We start from the raw sequence: 19,373 nt of genomic DNA on the forward strand, positions 1-19,373 counted from the left end.
GCCAAGAAGAGTGACATGTCCCTCCATACACTTAAAGTCTCCAGGGCCACTCTCCGGTCATTTAGTCTGCAGTCTTAGACATAAATCCCGCACTCCACATTTCCCAACTCAACGCTATTATGAGCCTCAAAGGAAAAATCCAAATTTTCCAAATGTAAACCATCAGGCCATGGTCTTCCTTGTCACAAACATCCACCTCAAAACATCAGCTTTGACATCTTGGTCAGGGCACTGACAGACCTCTCCCCTCAACACAAACTGCAACTGAGCTACCCATCACATACATCTTGGTACCACCTTGCTTCGTTCCACAACAATTGGGAGTGAATAACATCTGTCCAAAGAATCCTTGAAATCATCCATAATGGGTAATCTGTCCATGTCACCTTCCCCCAGCACCCTTCCCTGTCCCTCTTCAGGGACGCTTCTCGCGAGAGTTTATTACGACAAGAAATAGATCTCCTCCATCTAGGAGACACAGAACCTGTACTTCTAGATCTACAAAGCAAAGGTTTCTACTCTTGTTATTTCCTGATACCCAAGAAGGAGGAAGGTGGGAGGCCCATACTGGGCCTAAAAGCACTGAATAAATTTGTCAAAGCTCAAAAATTCAGGATGGTCACACTAGCAGTGATCATTCCATCTTTCAAACAGGGAGATTGGTTTTCAGCTCTCGACCTGTAGGATGCCTATTTCTACATATCGATCCTACCTTCCCACAGACGATTTCTCAGATTTAGGCTATGTCTATTCTAGAGATCTTACAATAGCACAGCTGTAGCAATGTAGCCGCACTGCTATAAGATATCCCATGTATCTGCTTTGTGCTCTCCCATCAATGTAATTAAACCACACTACTGAGCGACATAAGTTATAACAACAAAAGTGCTAGTGTAGACATAGCCTTACACTGGGCCAGGACCATTACCAATCGAGAGTACTCCCCTTTAGCCTCTCACTGGCTTTGCGAGTATTCTCCAAGGTCTTCTCCATAGTGGCGGCTCACTTACACTTTCAGGGGATTATGATTTACCCCTATCCGGATGATTGTCTCCTCAGAGCCTGCTCCTTCAACAAGGCCCACCAGGTTACCCAAACAGCTGTAGACTTGTTCACAGAACTGGGTCTCCAGATCAATGCCCAAAAATCAATGTTCATCCCCTGTGTAGCACTTAGAGTTCATAGGAGCCAATCTTGACTCATTACAGGCGAGGGCGCTCCTGCCACAGCACAGTTTGCACACACTGGTCACACTCATCGAGACAGTACAGATCAGCCCTCAAATATCAGTCAGACACTGCCTCCACCTTCTAGGATATAGAGTGACAGGCGCATCCATAATACCTCATGTCAGAATTCACATGAGGTGCCTCCAGATGTGGTTCAGCTCTGTCTACATGCCGACAAAGATAGACTAGACCAGAGGTCCCCAACGCGGTGCCCGTGGGCGCCATGGTGCCCACAGGGGCATCTAAATGCGCCCGCATCCTGGCTGGCGGTCGAGCATCCGCCGAAATGCTGCCAAAATTCGGCGGCATTTTAGCGGCGACGCCTCTGGATGATGCTGCTTGCCGCCGACAAGCGACGTCATCCAGAGGCATCGCCGCCGAATGCTCGACCGCCGCCACGGGCCTTCGTTTGGCGCCCACCAGACGAAAAAGGTTAGGGGCCACTGGACTAGACAAACCTTTATCACTCCCTGCCAAAGTCAAACACTCCCTCGACTGGTGGAAGGACCCAGCAAATGTCTGCACAGGGATCCCTTTCTCGCAAACTCCCATCGTTACTTCTTGCCACCGATGCATCCCTCATAGGATGGGGCACACATCTCAACAGTCTTACGAGACAGGGCAAGCGTGGGGGGAGGGCAGGCAGGCAGGGAGCCTGCCCTGCTGCCGGTGTACGTCAGGCTGGAGCCGCTCTAGGTAAACACTGGGGGAGGGCGGGAGGGGGTTGTGAGGAGCTCACGGGCCACAGAAAATAACCTCAGCCTGCGGGCCGCGTGTTTGAGACCCCTGGTTTACTCTAAACCTCACCGTGATAACAGGGAGCCTATTTGGTTTGCAAAATGAATGATGGACTCAGCTTTTAGTTGCACCTCTAACTTCCTGATTTGCATATTTGCAAAATGAGGACTTGAAAATTAATCTATAATCTTACTCTGTGAACTGTGGTGCCAGGAGTGTGTGTTTCTTAGTGTGATTCACTAATGTAACACTTTCTTTATAATAAAAAAAAGTCCATCTAACTTCATCTTAGATACCACTTTAAGTGTCTTAGAGGTATCAGAGTCAGCACAGGTAGAACTGTTTTTGGAAGTGTCTTCAGTAGAAGGACCCACATACTGATTGTAGCTGAATGAAACAAATATTGTTACTTACATTTTATAATTCAAAATCTGGCTGACAGTTTGTTATAGTTTGCTTAGTTTCTATGTTTTTAGATAAGGGTAATATTACTGACTGTAAGTTAGATCAGTTTAATAAGCAGTAATATTTACAGATTTATTTCAATGACAGGGAGTGAAGAGAAAAGCAGTGTCAGAATACCAGTCTCATGATGATAGCTCTGAGAATTCAGAGTGTAGTTTTCCTTTCAAATATGCATATGGTGTAAATGCGTGGAAACACTGGGTAAAAACTAGGAGTCTAGATGAAGATCTGCCAGTATTAGAGGAACTGAAATCAAGTAAGTATTGCCCACATATTTGTAATTCATTTTTATTTTTTATAAGAACTTTTATATTTTCATGAACTCTTCACCTTTTATAAACTAATTCTTAATATAAAATATTAACTACTGTTTTCAAGTTTTAATCAAACCCTGTGTACAACAGAATTATTTATTTCTGAAAATGGCTGCTTAACTCTTTTTCCAAGTTCCCACAAACATGGCTTTTCCTAAAGATACCTTCTGCACTAGATTCTGAGTCCTGGGTCTTGTGCTCCTGGTGTGAAACAGGATTGACCACCCTAGTTGTCAGCATTTATTGTGGCCCCTTGGTTTTCTAGCAGCCCCCTGGTTCTCCTTATCTCATAGCCAGCCCCAGAGTTCACATCTTAAGAGGTCTTCAGCTGGGGACCGAGTTGGCAGTGCAGAGCTTCTAACCTCTACCTGTTTGTGGGGCTCTGCTCAAGTGGGCTTCGGAGCTATGGAATACAGCTGTCCTTCCTGCAAGGCTCTTCTGGTATCAGCATTTACCGTGGCCCCTGGGGCCACTAATCTCCTCTTCTGCTAGTCTCTCATGTGCCTTAGCACAGCCATATACACCAGAAATGCAGCCATTCTTTCTGAAACCTCCCTCCCCAACTCCCTGTGTTTGAATTAATACTTTGGGCTATTGTCTTACTCCACCTTTTCCTCAGTCTGGAATGACAGTAAATTCTCCTCAGTGAGTGATAATCTTCCCATCATGGCACAGTGCAGTGTAGTCAATTAACATAGCCTTGAATCTGGTGGCTTTGCTGCGTAATTTAGGTCAAATATATCAGGTACAACACTGGAACTCACTTATTAATCTGTGCAGAGAATGTCTAAACCAGTAGTTCTCAGCCAGGGGTCCAGGGCCCCCTAGGGGGCCTCGAGCAGGTTTCAGGGGGGCCTCCAAGCTGGGCCAGTATTATACTCCCTCGGGCCCAGGGCAAAAAGTGGAAGCCCCATGGTATGGGGCTGAAGCCCAGGTCCCTGAGCCCCGGCACTCGGGAATGAAGCGGAAGCCTGAGCAATGTAATTTGTGGGAGCCCCGTGGCATGGGGCCCCAGGCAGTTGCCCTGCTTGCCACCCTCTAATGCTGGCCCTGGCTTTTATATGCAGCAAACCAGTTATTGTGGCACAGGTGGGCCATGGAGTTTTTAATTGTATGTTGGGGGGGCCTCAGAAAGAAAAAGGTTGGGAACCTCTGATCTAAACCATTTCCTCTCCCGTAGCAAGTAATGTTAATGTTGTTGTGTAATGTTATATTTGTTTTATCTTTATTTTACAGCAAAGTCTGTGAAATTAAAGGAAGATCTGCTATCGCATACTGTAGCCGAGCTAAACTATGGCTTGGCACGTTTTGTCAATGAAATTCGAAGACCGAATGGAGAGAACTATACACCTGACAGCATCTATTATCTTTGTCTTGGGATTCAGGAGGTTAGTAATCTAGAAGATGCAGTAGACTATAGAGCTGATGATTTGACTCTGATATATGCTTTAATGAAAGAATGGGGATAAGAAAATGAGGATTTATTGGTTGATAAGTGGCTAGGAGGCATTATGAACATAGGAGCTGTGTTAATTTGCAATGCAGAGAGATCATATAAATTACATAATGGAAAGGTGTGTGTTTTGATGATGAACTGCAAATACATCTGGAAATTTGAAAGAAAAGTGGTACAACATGATACTTTTAAACCTTGTGCTAAATAAAGGTAAGGAATGAGTTGCCTTACATTCACTTGTGTATGACAAAAACAATTTTTCAGATGTTGCAATTTGTGTGGATTGCCTAAGATTTAATGATAAAGCAGAGTGAAACAGTTAACTGTATCTACACAGAAAATGAGAATTTTCACAAACTCTGGAAGCAACATTGATAATGATGACTAATTTATTCATTAGTGGACGGAGGGGACAGCTGTGTGGTGGAATGCTTATTGGGCAGGGCTGCCTTTGCTGAATACTGAGCACTATTAGCCTGCCTTATTTTGTGGAATGTAAAAAGGTTTAATAGTTACACAAAGTGATTTAAAATTCTACTAAAGTGATCTAAAATACTTCAGATCAGAAAAGAGCCACTATAATTTCATTGCAGATAAAAACAGTAAAAGACCATTAGATTCTTAGATAAAGAAGTAAAGGGGCATCTCAATTTTATTTTCTGTTTGTGGTGCAGAAAGCAGTCTGTAGATTAAACATTCTAAATTCCGAGCTGAAAACGATAAGGCTGAAAATTTCAGTCAGTCCAGCATCATTTGTATATGTGTCTAATATAGAGCACCAGCTCTTTAACCAGCTATCACGCTAGCTAATCTTTGTTATTGTTAAGGGAAGGGACTGGAATCAAATAACGAATCCCTTAAACAATCAAAAATATTTTAAGAAATTCTTCTCCAACTATTTAGTTTCTAGTGGGAGCTAGCTGATAACTTTCCAAATATCAACCATGAGGAAAAGACATCATCCTTTATTTGGCAAAATATACAACATTTTAAAGAAAATGTAGTTTAATCTCAGGTAGCTTTCCACCACTGTCCTTGCATGATCTTCTATCACTCTGACATCAGAACTTATTAAATTTTTTTTAAAAATGAGATATACAGTACTGAAAAAATAAGCCATCTGCTTATAAAACAGTGCTCTCCCAATAGTTGTACTCTCTCCAAATTGTTCTTTTATCTCCTCTACCCTGCCTATTTTTCTGTTGCAAGTATTAGGCATATATTTAATTTTAAGTTTATAGTAAATGATTTGTCTTGCATGGATATGAATATCAGGAACCCTAATACAAAAATAATATATTGTTACATTGGAGTAGCATTCTTTATTGATCATGCCATTGCAGCTATTGTTTATATTTGTGTTTCATATTTCAATTGGGATAGTGCCCATAGATCCCAGTGGGATTTAGGGCCCAGTTGTGCTAGATGCTGTTCAAATACATAGGAAGACATGGTCTCTGCATTGAAGAGCTTAGAGTCCACAAACACAAAAATGAGTTGGGAATTAAAGGATATACACACACGAGCAGTCAGGGTGACAGCAAGTACATATCTTACTAATGCCAGATTTTGTGCATTTTAAGGAAGTATCCTCAAGTGCCTTTCCCCCTTCCCTGGAAGCAGAAGCAGGTTCAGACTTTATCCTGGGCCTAGCACTGAGAATATTTTTAAGTGACAATGTACTAAATTTGATCCCATTGTCCCTATGTGAAACAAAACCCAACTCACTTCTTAGGTCATTACATCCCTTCCTCCCAGCAGACAATCCTAGACTGGAATCCATGGAATGGAGAATAAATATAACTTCCAGGAAAACCTGTTAAAGGACTTAATCTGAAGGGGCTTTGATAAGCTAGGAAGGCTTATGTCAGATATTAGTTGTTAAAGGATTTTGCTAGTAATAAAATTAATATGAAAAAAACCCTCAGACTTATATATTCAAATAAACCAGATAAGTACTCTATGGAGGAAAACTAATTTGAGAGATCAGTATATTACGGAAAATTAAGATTGCAACAAATTTTACAAGAAGTGTATGCTCTTTTCAGATCAAAAGAGTAACATTTATATTGAGGAAGAAAGCTGAGAAATTATCAAGGCAGGCAAAAAAAATCCTAATGAATTAAGAACAGTGTTAAGCCTTCATTCAGATACAGTGGAAATTCCCATGGATCTAAATATAATCAGCAGTGTTTTAGTAACTTGTACTAATACTGTACGACAGGTTGTTGGGGAAGGCGGAGGGAAGGACAGAGAACATTGCTTCTCCCTCAATAGAATTACCATAGTTGTTGGGACTAGATAGTGTTGCTGTGATGAGCCTTATTCTCTGTTAGATATAGGCTTTGAGCATAATGGGGGTTCTGTAGAAACCTTATTTGTATTAGTTTTTCTGACATTGATATATTTTGAAAGCACATAAGAATATTTTTTTTAAAGGGGCACTTGGAAAAAAGCATCAATACGTTCAAGACCAGGTAAATGTGTTAACCAAAACAAGGATAAAAAATAAGTGAAGGGATCCTCTTGAGATTTCTTATACAGACTTGTTGCATTATCTGATTTAGAATTGTAATACATTCAAAATTGCATATCTGCAGCATTGAAAATATTTGTAAGGGTTTTAAGTTTTCAAGAAAGCATTTTTGTAAATGTATCCATTCCAGATCAATTCTCTGAACTAACGTACTGTGTATTCAGAAACTTAAGACTTCAAAGAAAGTGTACAGATTCATTTTTCCTTATTATAAAACTAAGTGCAAAGATAAGGTAGTCAAGATATGCTGAACTTCTGCTTAATACAAATGAGTGCTGTGTTTAATGTTATTTCAAGGATGTGTACAGAAATAGAAGCCATTTCCAGAAGTGAGCACATGTTTTATTGTATTCACTAGCAACAGGCTTGTTTTCACTAAGATAATATTGAAGTGGAAGTTTTAAGAAGCCAATACTCCATTTCTTAGAAATGTCTCCAGCGAGGATAATGTCTAATACTAGTATAGCCCTCATAATTAATTCTTGGTCAATGTTCAAAAGAGCAACCACTTCTGTCTGTAAGATCAAGAGGATTAAGATAATTAGACATTAGACTGCAGAATATTCCGGCGCCTTGCACAGTCTAGCAGTTTTAGAATCATAGAATATCAGGGTTGGAAGGGACCTCAGGAGGTCATCTACTCCAACCCCCTGCTCAAAGCAGGACCAATCCGCAACTAAATCATCCCAGCCAGGGCCGTCAAGCCTGACCTTAAAAACCTCTAAGGATGGAGATTCCGCCACCACCCTAGGTAACCCATTCCAGTTCTTCACCACCCTCCTAGTGTAAAAGTTTTTCCTAATATCCAACCTAAACCTCCCCCACTACAACTTGAGACCATTACCCCTTGTTCTGTCATCTGGTACCACTGACAACAGTCTAGATCAGCATCGGCAACCTTTCAGAGGTGGTGTGCCGAGTCTTCATTTATTCACTTTAATTTAAGGTTTCACGTGCCAGTAATACATTTTAATGTTTTTAGAAGGTCTCTTTCTATAAGTCTATAATATATAACTAAACTATTGTAGTATGTAAAGTAAATAAGGTTTTTAAAATTAAATTAAAATGCAGAGTCCCTCAGACTGGTGGCCAGGACCCGGGCAGTGTGAGTGCCACTGAAAATCAGCTCACATGCCGCAGGTTGCCTACCCCTGGTCTAGATCCATCCTCTTTGGAACCCACTTTCAGGTTGTTGAAAGCAGCTATCAAATCCCCCCTCATTCTTCTCATCTACAGACTAAATAATCCCAGTTCCCTCAGCCTCTCCCCATAAGTCATGTGCTCAAGCCCCCTAATCATTTCTGTTGCCCTCCGCTGGACTCTTTCTAATTTTTCCACATCCTTCTTGTAGTGGGGCCCAAAACTGGACACACTACTCCAGATGAGGCCTTGCCAATGTCGAATAGAGGGTAATGATCACATCCCTCTATCTGCTGGCAATGCTCCTACTTATACAACGTAAAATGCCATTAGCCTTCTTGGCAACAAGGGTACACTGTCGACTCATCCAGCTTCTCGTCCACTGTAACCCCTAGGTCCTTCTCTGCAGAACTGCTACCTAGTTGCTCGGTCCCTAGCAGTGCATGGGATTCTTCCGTCCTAAGTGCAGGACTCTGCACTTGTCCTTGTTGAACCTCATCAGATGGCTTTTGGCCCAATCCTCTAATTTGTCTAGGTCCCTCTGTATCCTATCCCTACCCTCCAGTGTATCTACCACTCCTCCCAGTTTAGTGTCATCAGCAAACTTGCTGAGGGTGCAGTCCACGCCATCCTCCATTATTATCCTCATTATTGAAGATAGTGAACAAAACCTTCCCCAGGACCGACCCTTGGGGCACTCCGCTTGATACCGGCTGTCAACTAGACATGGAGCCATTGATCACTACCCGTTGAGCCCAGTGATCTAGCCAGCTTTCTATCCACCTTATAGTCCATTCATCCAGCCCATATTTCTTTAACTTGCTGGTAAGAATACTGTAGGAAACCATATCAAAAGCTTTGCTAAAGTCAAAGAATAACACGTCCACTGCTTTTCCCTCATCCACAGAGCCAGTTATCTCATCATAGAAGGCAGTTAGGTTAGTCAGGCATGATTTACCCTTGGTGAATCCATGCTGACTGTTCCTGATCACTTTCCTCTCCTCTAAGTGCTTCAGAATTGATTCCCTGAGGACCTGCTCCATGATTTTTCCAGGGACTGGGGTGAGGCTGACTGGCCTGTATTTCCCCAGATCCTCCTCCTTCCCTTTTTTAAAGATGGGCACTACATTAGCGTTTTTCCAGTCATCTGGGACCTCCCCCGATCACCATGAGTTTTCAAAGATAATGACCAATGGCTCTGCACATCTGCCAACTCCTTTAGCACCCTCGGATGCAGTGCATCTGGCCCCATGGACTTGTGTTTGTCCAGCTTTTCTAAATATCCTGAACCACTTCTTTCTCCACAGAGGGCTGGTCACCTCCTCCCCATACTGTGCGGTCCAGTGCAGTAGTCTGAGAGCTGACCTTGTTTGTGAAGACAAAGGCAAAAAAAGCATTGAGTACTTTAGCTTTTTCTACATCCTCTGTCACTAGGTTGCCTCTCCCATTCAGTAAGGGGCCCACACTTTCCTTGACCACCTTCTTGCTGCTAACATTCCTGTAGAAACCCCTCTTGTTACTCTTAACATCCCTTGCTAGCTGCAACTCCAAGTGTGATTATGCCTTCCTGATTTCACTCCTGCATGCCTGAGCAATATTTTTATACTCCTCCTTGGTCAATTGTCCCATCTTCCACTTCTTGTAAGCTTCTTTTTTGTGTTTAAGATCAGCAAGGATTTCACTGTTAAGCCAAGCTGTTCGCCTGCCATATTTACTGTTCTTTCTACACATCGGGATGGCTTGTTCCTGCAACCTCAATAAGGATTCTTTAAAATACAGCCAGCTCTCCTGTACTTCTTTCCCCCTCATGTTATTCTCCCAGGGGATCCTGCCCATCAGCTTCCTGAGGGAGTCAAAGTCTGCTTTTCTGAAATCCAGGGTCCATATTCTGCTGCTCTCTTTTCTTCCTTGTGTCAGGATCCTGAACTTGACCATCTCATGGTCACTGCATCCCAGGTTCCCATCCACTTTCGCTTCCCCTACTAATTCTTCCCTGTTTGTGAGCAGCAGGTCAAGAAGAGCTCTGCCCCAGTTGGTTCCTCCTTCACTTGCACCAGGAAATTGCCCCCTACACTTTCCAAAAACTTCCTGGATTGTCTGTGCACTGCTGTATTGCTCTCCCAGCAGATATCGGGGTGATTGAAGTCCCCCATGAGAACTAGGGCCTGTGATCTAGTAACTTCTGTTAATTGCTTGAAGAAAGCCTCGTATACCTCATCCCCCTGGTTTGGTGGTCTATAGCAGACTCCCACCACGACATCAGCCTTGTTGCTCACACTTCTAAACGTAATCCAGAGACACTCAGGTTTTTCTGCAGTTTCATACTGGAGCTCTGAGCAGTCATACTGCTGTCTTACGTACAATGCAACTCCCCCATCTTTTCTGCCCTGCCTGTCCTTCCTGAACAGTTTATATCCCTCCATGACAGTACTCCAATCATGTGAGTAATCCCACCAAGTCTCTGTTATTCTAATCACATCATAATTCCTTGACTGTGCTAGGACTTCCAGTTCTCCCTGCTTGTTTCCCAGGCTTTCTTGTAATGCTGCATATCTTTACCATGAGTAAATATTTTTCTTTGCTCTGTATTAGAAGTAAAGGTAATTCTGTCATTTGTATTGTTGTCAATAATCACACTTTACATTTAAAATGTAGTCCTGCTAAAAATATATCTACTCTGAAGATCTAGCTGGAAATGAAAAATAAGTGTTGGTGCCATAACTAAATACTTTGTTTTTTAGAGATTTTTTTAAAAAATCCTTTTCATTTATGTGAATTAGGCTTCTAATTAAACCAATATTTTTATCTTTAATATTTTCTCCAATACTTTTCTCTTTAATTTTGTTGTACCCAATATTACATGTTATGTGACTTAAATGCTACACTACTTTGTTTTATAGCCAGCCTACAACTGCTAAACTATTAGAAAATTTCATTGTTTTGTGAGAAGAAATGCCGGCTCATAACATACGTTGTTTTGTCACTAATTCTCCCAACGCAGTAAATATTCTGTTTTTCTTGTTTTTAGTACTTGTATGGAAGCAATCGAAAAGACAATATATTTATTAATCCAAGCTACGAGACATTTGAGCAGGAATTAAATAAAATCCTTAGAAGTTGGCAACCAAGCATACTTCCAGATGGTAATTTTCTTTTTTGTTGTGTACAGTCTTCTGTTAACAGTTCTGTACTCTCAAACAGGCAGATATACACAAACAAATAATTTGTGCCTTGTGATGGTGATTGATAACATTAAAACAAATAAATAAAATGGTATGTGTCATTCACCTCGCCTACCTGGTCCCTGCTACCCACCCACCCCAATCATTGCAGGGGATGAGGCCAGCCTACTGAGCAGAGCTCTGCAAAGAAAATGTAGCAGCACTAAGACAACTTAGGAAGTGACAGGGAAAGGTGAACCTGTATCCCTTCACTCCTGTAAGACATCTGGTACAGTTTAGGGGAGGAACACCCGCACTAGCCATGCTCACCCAACAGAGGAGAGAACAGAAGGCCTAGGCGGCATCACTTGTGCTGCCTCCTCTCTGCCCAAAGGTATCGGGGTCCTTTTCAGAATATAGGGGGTGAAACAAACCCCATTGTTCCCCACCCCATGAATGGGAGAGGTAGCTCTTGGGGGCTGTGAAGGAGCATTTGTGGTCATCACTCCCCCTTTGAAGCTGGAGCAGCCCTGAGAATAAGTGGAGAAACAACCCACCTCTGAAAAGATGGGAGAGAATTTGGTATGTGTGAAGAGCATTGTAGGGTGTTCAGTGGGGCTGGGAAGTTAGGCACTTTGGTTACTGTGATGCAGCTACCCCCATAACCTCTCAGTCTCAGCAGGAGTGGGCAGATCTCCTGTGATGTGTCTTGGAGTGTGTGTGTCAAGGGAAATATGAGGTGGGAGAGGAATTCATTTCTAGTCTCCTCTGCCCTCTCTCCCACTATATCAGAGTGCTGCCAGGAGAGACAAGCTATTTCCCTGCCCCTCTCCTTTCTTCGCTCTTGAGATTGTGGGATGTCAAGTTGCACTAGAATTTTTCTACCGCAAACCCATGAGAAGGAGGCAGTGCACCTTTCTTCTCTCCCTTTCCTCCAGTGATCTTAGTTCTGGTGTAGCCTCTTTAGGTAGCAACTGCTGCCCTAGTTGACTCCTCCACCTAAAGTAATACAGGAGTCCTTTCTGGATGAGGCTTCTATCTGCAATCAGAAAATTGAGAGGGTCAGTCAGGGGCCCTTACATGTACCAAAAAACTCAAAAATCCAACCCAAAAACATAAGTGTTTTTTTATGAAAGGACCCAAGGTTGGTCACTTTCTCTGGCCTTCACTTTTTTATGATGTGGCATCAGTTATGAGAGTGACAATTTAAGAATCCTGTTGAAATAGTTTAACAAAAAAAGTGTTGTTTGTGTGTCTTGCTTATGTGGAAATTGCTGTTTTCTCTTCCTGAATCAGTGGGTTTCAATTTCTCCTCTTAGGGATGTGGGCAGTTTTCCATTGAATATTGAACATTTTGTTTGATTTTTTGCAGTTGATAGAAGTTATTGATTCTTTTAAATGTGGGTTGTTTGCCTCATTGTATTTTCTCTAATACATTTTTCCCCCCCTTGAAGGGTCAATATTCTCTCGTGTTGAAGAAGATTATCTTTGGAGGATAAAACAGCTAGGATCACACTCTCCATTTGCTCTTCTGAATACACTGTTCTACTTTAACACTAAATATTTTGGCCTGAAAACAGTGGAGCAGCACTTAAGACTTTCCTTTGGCACTGTTTTTAGACAGTGGAAAAAAAATCCTCGAACAATGGACAGCAAAGCTTGTCTTCGATATCAAGTTTCTTCCCTATGTGGAGCTGATAGTGAAGGTATTATTATCAGTTTCAAAATAAGTATTACAGAGGCATCCAAATTTTGCCCAATTGAGGGCCACTTTGGCACCTTGCCAGGAGCCTGAGGACTGTACCTCATTTGCATAAAACTGAGCAGCTTGTAGCTAGTGGATCTTTAATATGAATGTGTGGTCTGCAGCGACTACAAGCTCCCTGCATTAAATGTTCCATCTTGATCCAAGTAGCCTCCATGTCAAATGCTGGAACCCTGTCTATGGGCTGCATCTCCAGTTTAGAGATGCAAGTGACTGCATTGCAGTATTCTGGGTTGTACTTTTGTTCACCCTAATCTAATATGTTAAATATAAAAATGAAATTACCTAATGTTTTCAAGTTTGGGCTTAGGTGGGTTTTTTCCTTTTTAAAGATAAAATTACTACTGGAAAAAGGAAACATGAAGATGATGAGCCAGTGTTTGAACAAATTGAAAACACGTCAAATCCTGCTAGATGTCCCGTGAAAATGTTTGAGTGCTATCTGTCTAAGAGGTAAGCATTTCATGGACTAGTATAAGTATGTTTTTTTTAGAGTTGTGAGGGTGCAGAAGGAGAGACTATTATGGTGCAATGTGAAATAATGTTTACACAAATAAAGTGAATGTAGTGCTTGGGGAAAGAGGCAGATTGAAAGCACTGAAATTTTCAGCACAAACTTCCTCCTTCTGCTCTGCAGAAAGACACTCCATCTAGGGGTGAGAGTATGGTTTGGTTTCTATATCTATTAAATCATGAGAATCTCAGACTTGCCAACAGGAGATCCAGTTGATTCAGATATTGATGATGTGTCTTGTGGTGTGCATATCTGTTCACTAATTGGACTGCAAAATAGTCTTATTTTATATAGGCCTTCAGGAAGTCACGTGATGGCAACAACTTTCAGTTACTACTGATTTCTGGTTTTGGTAACCTAGGCCTATAAAGCTCAATTATCTTTTGATTCCCTTTGTTTAGATGTTAAATAAGAATGTGAATGGTGTAAAAGAAAACCACAAGGTATTTAAACTTGGAGAGATTCAAATACCCAACACCAAAGTAGTGCCTTTTATTTGTGGTGATATGTTATTCCAAGCAAATAGTCTCTGTTTTTGCTGAAGACAAGTATTTTAAGTTTTTTCTGTTACTGATTGAAAGACTCTCAAACAGCTGTAATTCTGCTGTTAACAGACTCCAGCTGCATACTAATATTCTTTTGGTTTCTTCAGAATGAAATAAATATTAGTTTGAGCAAACATAATCATGTTATGTCTTCCCCTGCATTCTTTATATTGCTTGTAAATTGATGAATTGGTGTTGAGGGCCCAATTCTGTAATTCTCAAGTCAGGCAAAAATCCCACTGAAAATAAGTTGCACATTAGTTACAATTTAATGAAAAGTTCTATTATGTAGGTAAATATTATGGAGTAATTTAAAAAAAAATATTCTAGAGTTTATTCTCATTTGAAGACTGCTGCTTATATGGTAGATTTCAAGTTCAGATTGTTTTGTTGTAGTCCAGACAGAATACATGCTTCGAATTTTTTCACAGTGAGAAAGAGTAATTTTTTCACTAGCCCATGACTTAGAAATGGATGAATGGTTTTTCAAAAAGTACTATTTAATTTCAAAAGGAAAAAAAAAAGCTTTGGGCAGATAAAACTTAGAAACTTTCATTTCAAAGGTTGAAGGTTTTGGAAATGTATATGTGGTAGAAAACTGAAGAACTTAAAATGGGAAACATTTTACAACTTTTAAATAATCTAAGACGTTCCATAGAAATTTCACAAAGTATAATATAAAGCCCAAAATGTTTTAGCAAACTGCACTTTATCCCTAAAAAGTGAAGATATACACCTCTACCTCGATATAACGCTGTCCTCGGGAGCCAAAAAATCATACCATGTTATAGGTGAAACCATGTTATATCAAACTTGCTTTGATCCACTGGAGTGCGCAGCCCTGCCCTCCCCGGAGCACTGCTTTACCATGTTATATCCGAATTCGTGTTATATCGGGTCGCGTTATATCGAGGTAGAGGTGTAATTTGAATGTATGGCAAAAACAAAGTCCAAGTATAGAATTTTACCTCTTTGATTTCTCACTGTGGTTTTCCGTGTTCTGTTAAATATTTGAAAACAAGTTCCCGTTAAATAGTCCTTGCCCTGCTAAAATATGTTTGCTTAGACACTAGAATCACACACCTTGTGAGGATTGTATGTAATAGCACATTGTGGAGGTAGATTTTTGTTAACTACTGCAATGTAGCCAATAGATGGAGTATACAAAACACTTTCAAGAAACTTATTTGAAAATAGTGAAAGGAAAGAGAAAAACAAACAATTTTAGAAGCTTTCATAATAGCTCATCAGTTCCTAATAATGTCACAATTTTAAAGTACAATATCTTAAAATAGGTCTTGGTCATTCTCCCTACTGCAATTGCAGGCTCTCTCTCCTGGTCTTGTTTGCTGCCACACCTTGTTAGTATCCTGACCCAATGGAGGAGAGGTTTCCTGCACAATTGAAGTTATTTTGTAAAATACCTCTTTAAAACAACATTTAATTAAAACTGTTCTCTTAATTTTCAAGTAATGGTCCGTATATTCTGTAAGTGGGTTTTGAAACTGGTACTTGAGAATCAGCTGACAACCTGCAGCTGACATTTTAAAGGGACACCTCTCACTTTCAGCTGCTGGCATCATTTCGTAGCCTGCTTCAACAGAAACAGGTCTGATTGTTGAGAATCAGTTGAGGATATTAAAATGTTTAAATGTAATATTTCAAATCTAAACAACTTCCAACAATGATGTCTGTTTCTATCAAAGTAGGAAAGTAGCTGCTCTTGCAGCTGAGTGAGGCTATGTCTACACTACCGTGGTAAGTTGACCTACGCTACGTACCTTAGGTCGAATTACCGCGGGGTCTACATTGCGAGGGGTCAATGGGAGAAACTCGACTGGAGAGCCATCTGCTGTCGATTTGGCACGTCTTTACTAGACCCACTAAATCAACCGCCAGTGGATAAATCTCAGAATGTCGATCCCAGCTGTAGTGTAGGCCTGCCCTGAGATCTCAGTGTCTGCAATCTGCAAGTGCCAGTCCAGAAAAGCCAGCTAAATACTTTCAGCCAAAAAGCATGTCCCAGTACTAATGGCTCTTAAAATCTGTAATATTTAAGGGGGAGGAGAATCATTTACAAATATAATCGTAAACTAGATGGGCAGCTTTGTGTTGAGAATTTCCTTAAGAATCCTCTCCACTGTCTAAGAATGCTGAGATGCATCTGAGCCACAACAGCACCAAGTTCACCAGATTTGCATGGCTCAGTAGGAAACTGCAAAGCAGCTTCAGAGGAGAAATAAGAGGAACCATATAATAGGGACCCAGGAGCTAAGGGACCAAGATAGTAAGGCCTATGCCAAACAACCAAACCTTGGAGAGAAAAGGCAGGAAACAGGTTTTTGAGTTTCTCTCTTAAGACCGGCCATACTGGGTCACACCAAAGGTCCAACTAGCCCAGTATCCTGTCTTCTTACAGTGGCCAATCCCAGGTGCCCCAGAGGGAATGAACAGAACAGGTAATCATCAAGTGATCCATTCCAGGTCACCCATTCCCAGCTTCTGGTAAACGGAACCTAGGGACACCATCCCCACTCATCCTGGCGAATAGCCATTGATGGAGCTATCCTCCATGAATTTATCTAGTTCTTTTTTGAACCCTGTTGTAGTCTTGGCCTTCACAGCATCCTCTGGCAGAGAGTTCCACGGGTTGACTGTGTGTCAGCCTTTTTAATTTTAAGGAAATATACAATAGCTTTTAGTTTATAGAGAGCTACAGCATCTTAGATCGAAAAGCAACTTCAGCTGGACAAGAATGCTTGAAGCCATTTATGCCACGATAAGGTCCCATTTTCAAATCAGAAGGCAGTATTTTTCCACATTAATCCTCAACTCCTAATATGTATATGCACAATTATAGTTGTACACACAGGATGTTAAAAATCAAAACCTGTATAGATTTGTCATGTGAAACTTGGACTCTTTTGACCATTTTTTTTTTCCTTTTAGCCCACAGAATCTTAATCAGAGAATGGATGTGTTCTATTTACAACCGGAATGCTCTGTTTCCTCGGATAGCCCTGTCTGGTATACTTCCACTTCACTGGACCGTAACACTTTGGAACACATGCTCGTACGGGTTCTTTTAGTAAAAGATATTTATGATAAAGACAATTATGAACTGGATGAAGATATAGATTAAAACAAACTTCCAAAAGCTGTCAGGAAAAACAAAACAGCATTAGATAGTCATGCTGCTAGACCTTTATTATGGAAACCATTTCAAGTTTACTCTTTGTTTTGAGTTTTGTAGCAGTGTACCCTGACCTGGGTATTACCATGTAAATAATCCGTGAGTGAAAGTTGCCATTATCCTCCTACGTAGTGGTTTTAGGATACTTAACAAACACATTCAAATTCTTTTTTTTTATTATTATTTATTTGATTAGGTATGTTTGTAACTTTTTACATTGCGAAATATCAGTGAGAATGTGCCATGTGTAATTTTTTTTCTTGTAGTAAGAAACATCCATATTGCACAACTCTACTGTTGCAAGCTTCCTTGAAAGGAGGCTCTTTTACTGGGTTCTTCAACCAGATGGTTGTGTATGGGTAGCACTACTAAAGTTTAGAACTTTGCTGTGTCTTTCAGAATTTTTAAATAAATTGTAAACTAATAGGTTTTTTACTTTTTAGTTACTGAAGCCTTATAAGGTTATGTAGAGAGATTCCATCTTATGTACCAAAAATAGACAAAAGAGAATGCTGTCAATATTGGTGTACTGTAATGTGAATCTATACTGGTGAAAACAACTTTTTTGTTGCCCTTATTAAAACCTTTAATGTCCTTTCCTTATTTGTGACTCTCTGAATTGCCCCTTCAAATAAAATATATATTCAAAATGAGTGTAAGCGTAAGGCATGTGATCATCTAGACATTTATTTTGTAAAAATGTCTGATGGCAATGCTATAATTTTCTTTTCCATTTTTATTTTGCCAAACATAAATGCTGGTACCCCATATTGCCGTACATCAGTCCTTCATAGCCTTAGCAAAAGGGACATTAATGCAGTATTACAAAAAGTAATACAGTATACTACATTTTTAAACTTTTTTTCATTTGTCATTGCTATGCTGTACTTAAATACAACTAACATTTGATTATGGTTGTGAGTTCTTTTAACTAATGTCTCTATTAAAAAAACAGAAGACACGTGAAATGGCAGAAAGTCAAAAGACAGTTTTAAAAAAAATCTGCTGTCCTTTGTTCTTTGTTCAATATATTTATTTTGCATAAAGAATCTGATTTCCAGATGTATATGTTCAGCCTCTAAAGTTTTGTTTGTTCCCTGCTCTTGTTTGACTAATGCAGACAATATGGTGGTTTGTGCAATGATATTTCCTGTAGTACTCAAGAAATCATAGTACAGCATTCTACTATAAAGTAGGTAATTGGTATGGTATTCCTAATGATTTAAGAATCTATTGATAACAATTACTGAGATGAAAGAGAGAAAATTGTTTTTATATATCTTATTGCCATGAGATTCATTTCCTGCAAAGATGCACTACTTTTTCATTTTCCTTATTATAGAAGAAATAAAGCTGCTAGCGCTTTGTTTTGATAAAGAAATTTATTTAAATTTTTGCTATTCTCTTCTGACCGTGAGTATGTATTAACTTTAGATATACCACTAATAGAAAAGCAGATGAATATACACATTTTTTATTTATTTATTTTGATTGGCTGAATTGGCACCAGTTGTTCCATTGCCTGGAAAATCAGGCAGCATTTCACAGCACTAGTCAATAGATTATCTAACACATAATGCTCAGTAATCTGTTGACTGTTGCTGTGAAATGTTGCCTGATTTTCTAGGCAATGGTGCAACTTCAGAAACTAAAACATTACTTAATGCCTGTTTTTTCAAGCAACAGCGGTATAAAATACTCATGAGATAGAAAAGGTATTTGATTGTAAAATAAATTTCAAACACTATAATCACAATTTTAATATTTCTATGTTTTGGGAACTAAGTTTCTAATTCTGTGAAGTACTTAAGTACAAACTTAACTTTAAGCAAATGAATAGTCCCATTGAGTTCAGTGGGACTACAATATTACTAACCTGCTTAAAGTTAAATGTGCTTGAAACCTCAGGTGGGCAAAGCACTTAAGTATATGCTTAACCTTGAGAGAGAAATTTAAACTATAAATGTTTAACTAGTTAAGTATATGCTTACGTGGTTTTGCTAAAAGCAGTAAGAGACCCAATTTCAGGAAGGTCCATAAACATGTGCTTATGTCCATCCCTGTTGAGTACAACACTTTAGCACTGATTCAAGAAAGCACTTAATGTTTGACTCTGTGCTTAAATTAAGTATATGCTGGCATGTTTTGCCTGAATCAGAAGCTAACCTAGTGTCCTCAAAATCTGATTATGGATTTCCTTTAAGTAAATAAGGACTCTTGTTAATATGACATACTGGGGACTAACCTACATTGTTTTTCTATTTCATAAGTAAGTGATGACTGAAGTCTATTAGAAATCAAATTATTGCCATAAATA

The 19,373-nt window shown here is 40.0% G+C and overlaps 1 protein-coding gene across 16 annotated transcripts in view; it reads left to right on the plus strand.

Annotated features, from left to right (window-relative positions):
* The window catches only part of ZMYM2 (zinc finger MYM-type containing 2), a 227,519-nt gene that overhangs the window by 173,831 nt on the left and 34,315 nt on the right, over positions 1-19,373 (plus strand). For 9 of the 16 annotated variants that reach the window (XM_039543409.1, XM_039543383.1, XM_039543374.1 and 6 more), the window contains 6 exons: positions 2,520-2,688; positions 3,983-4,134; positions 10,907-11,021; positions 12,494-12,745; positions 13,137-13,257; positions 16,813-17,655. In XM_039543409.1, coding sequence (XP_039399343.1) covers positions 2,520-2,688; positions 3,983-4,134; positions 10,907-11,021; positions 12,494-12,745; positions 13,137-13,257; positions 16,813-17,005 — 1,002 coding nt within the window. In that variant the 3' untranslated portion in view covers positions 17,006-17,655. Of the gene's footprint in view, positions 1-2,519; positions 2,689-3,982; positions 4,135-6,641; positions 6,680-10,906; positions 11,022-12,493; positions 12,746-13,136; positions 13,258-15,569; positions 15,622-16,812; positions 17,656-19,373 lie in introns of those variants that run through there. The other 7 variants (XR_005600151.1, XM_039543420.1, XM_039543429.1 and 4 more) reach the window with 4 other exon arrangements.

Source organism: Mauremys reevesii, linkage group 1 (genome assembly GCF_016161935.1).
Source record: "Mauremys reevesii isolate NIE-2019 linkage group 1, ASM1616193v1, whole genome shotgun sequence".
Lineage (NCBI taxonomy): Eukaryota > Metazoa > Chordata > Testudines > Geoemydidae > Mauremys > Mauremys reevesii.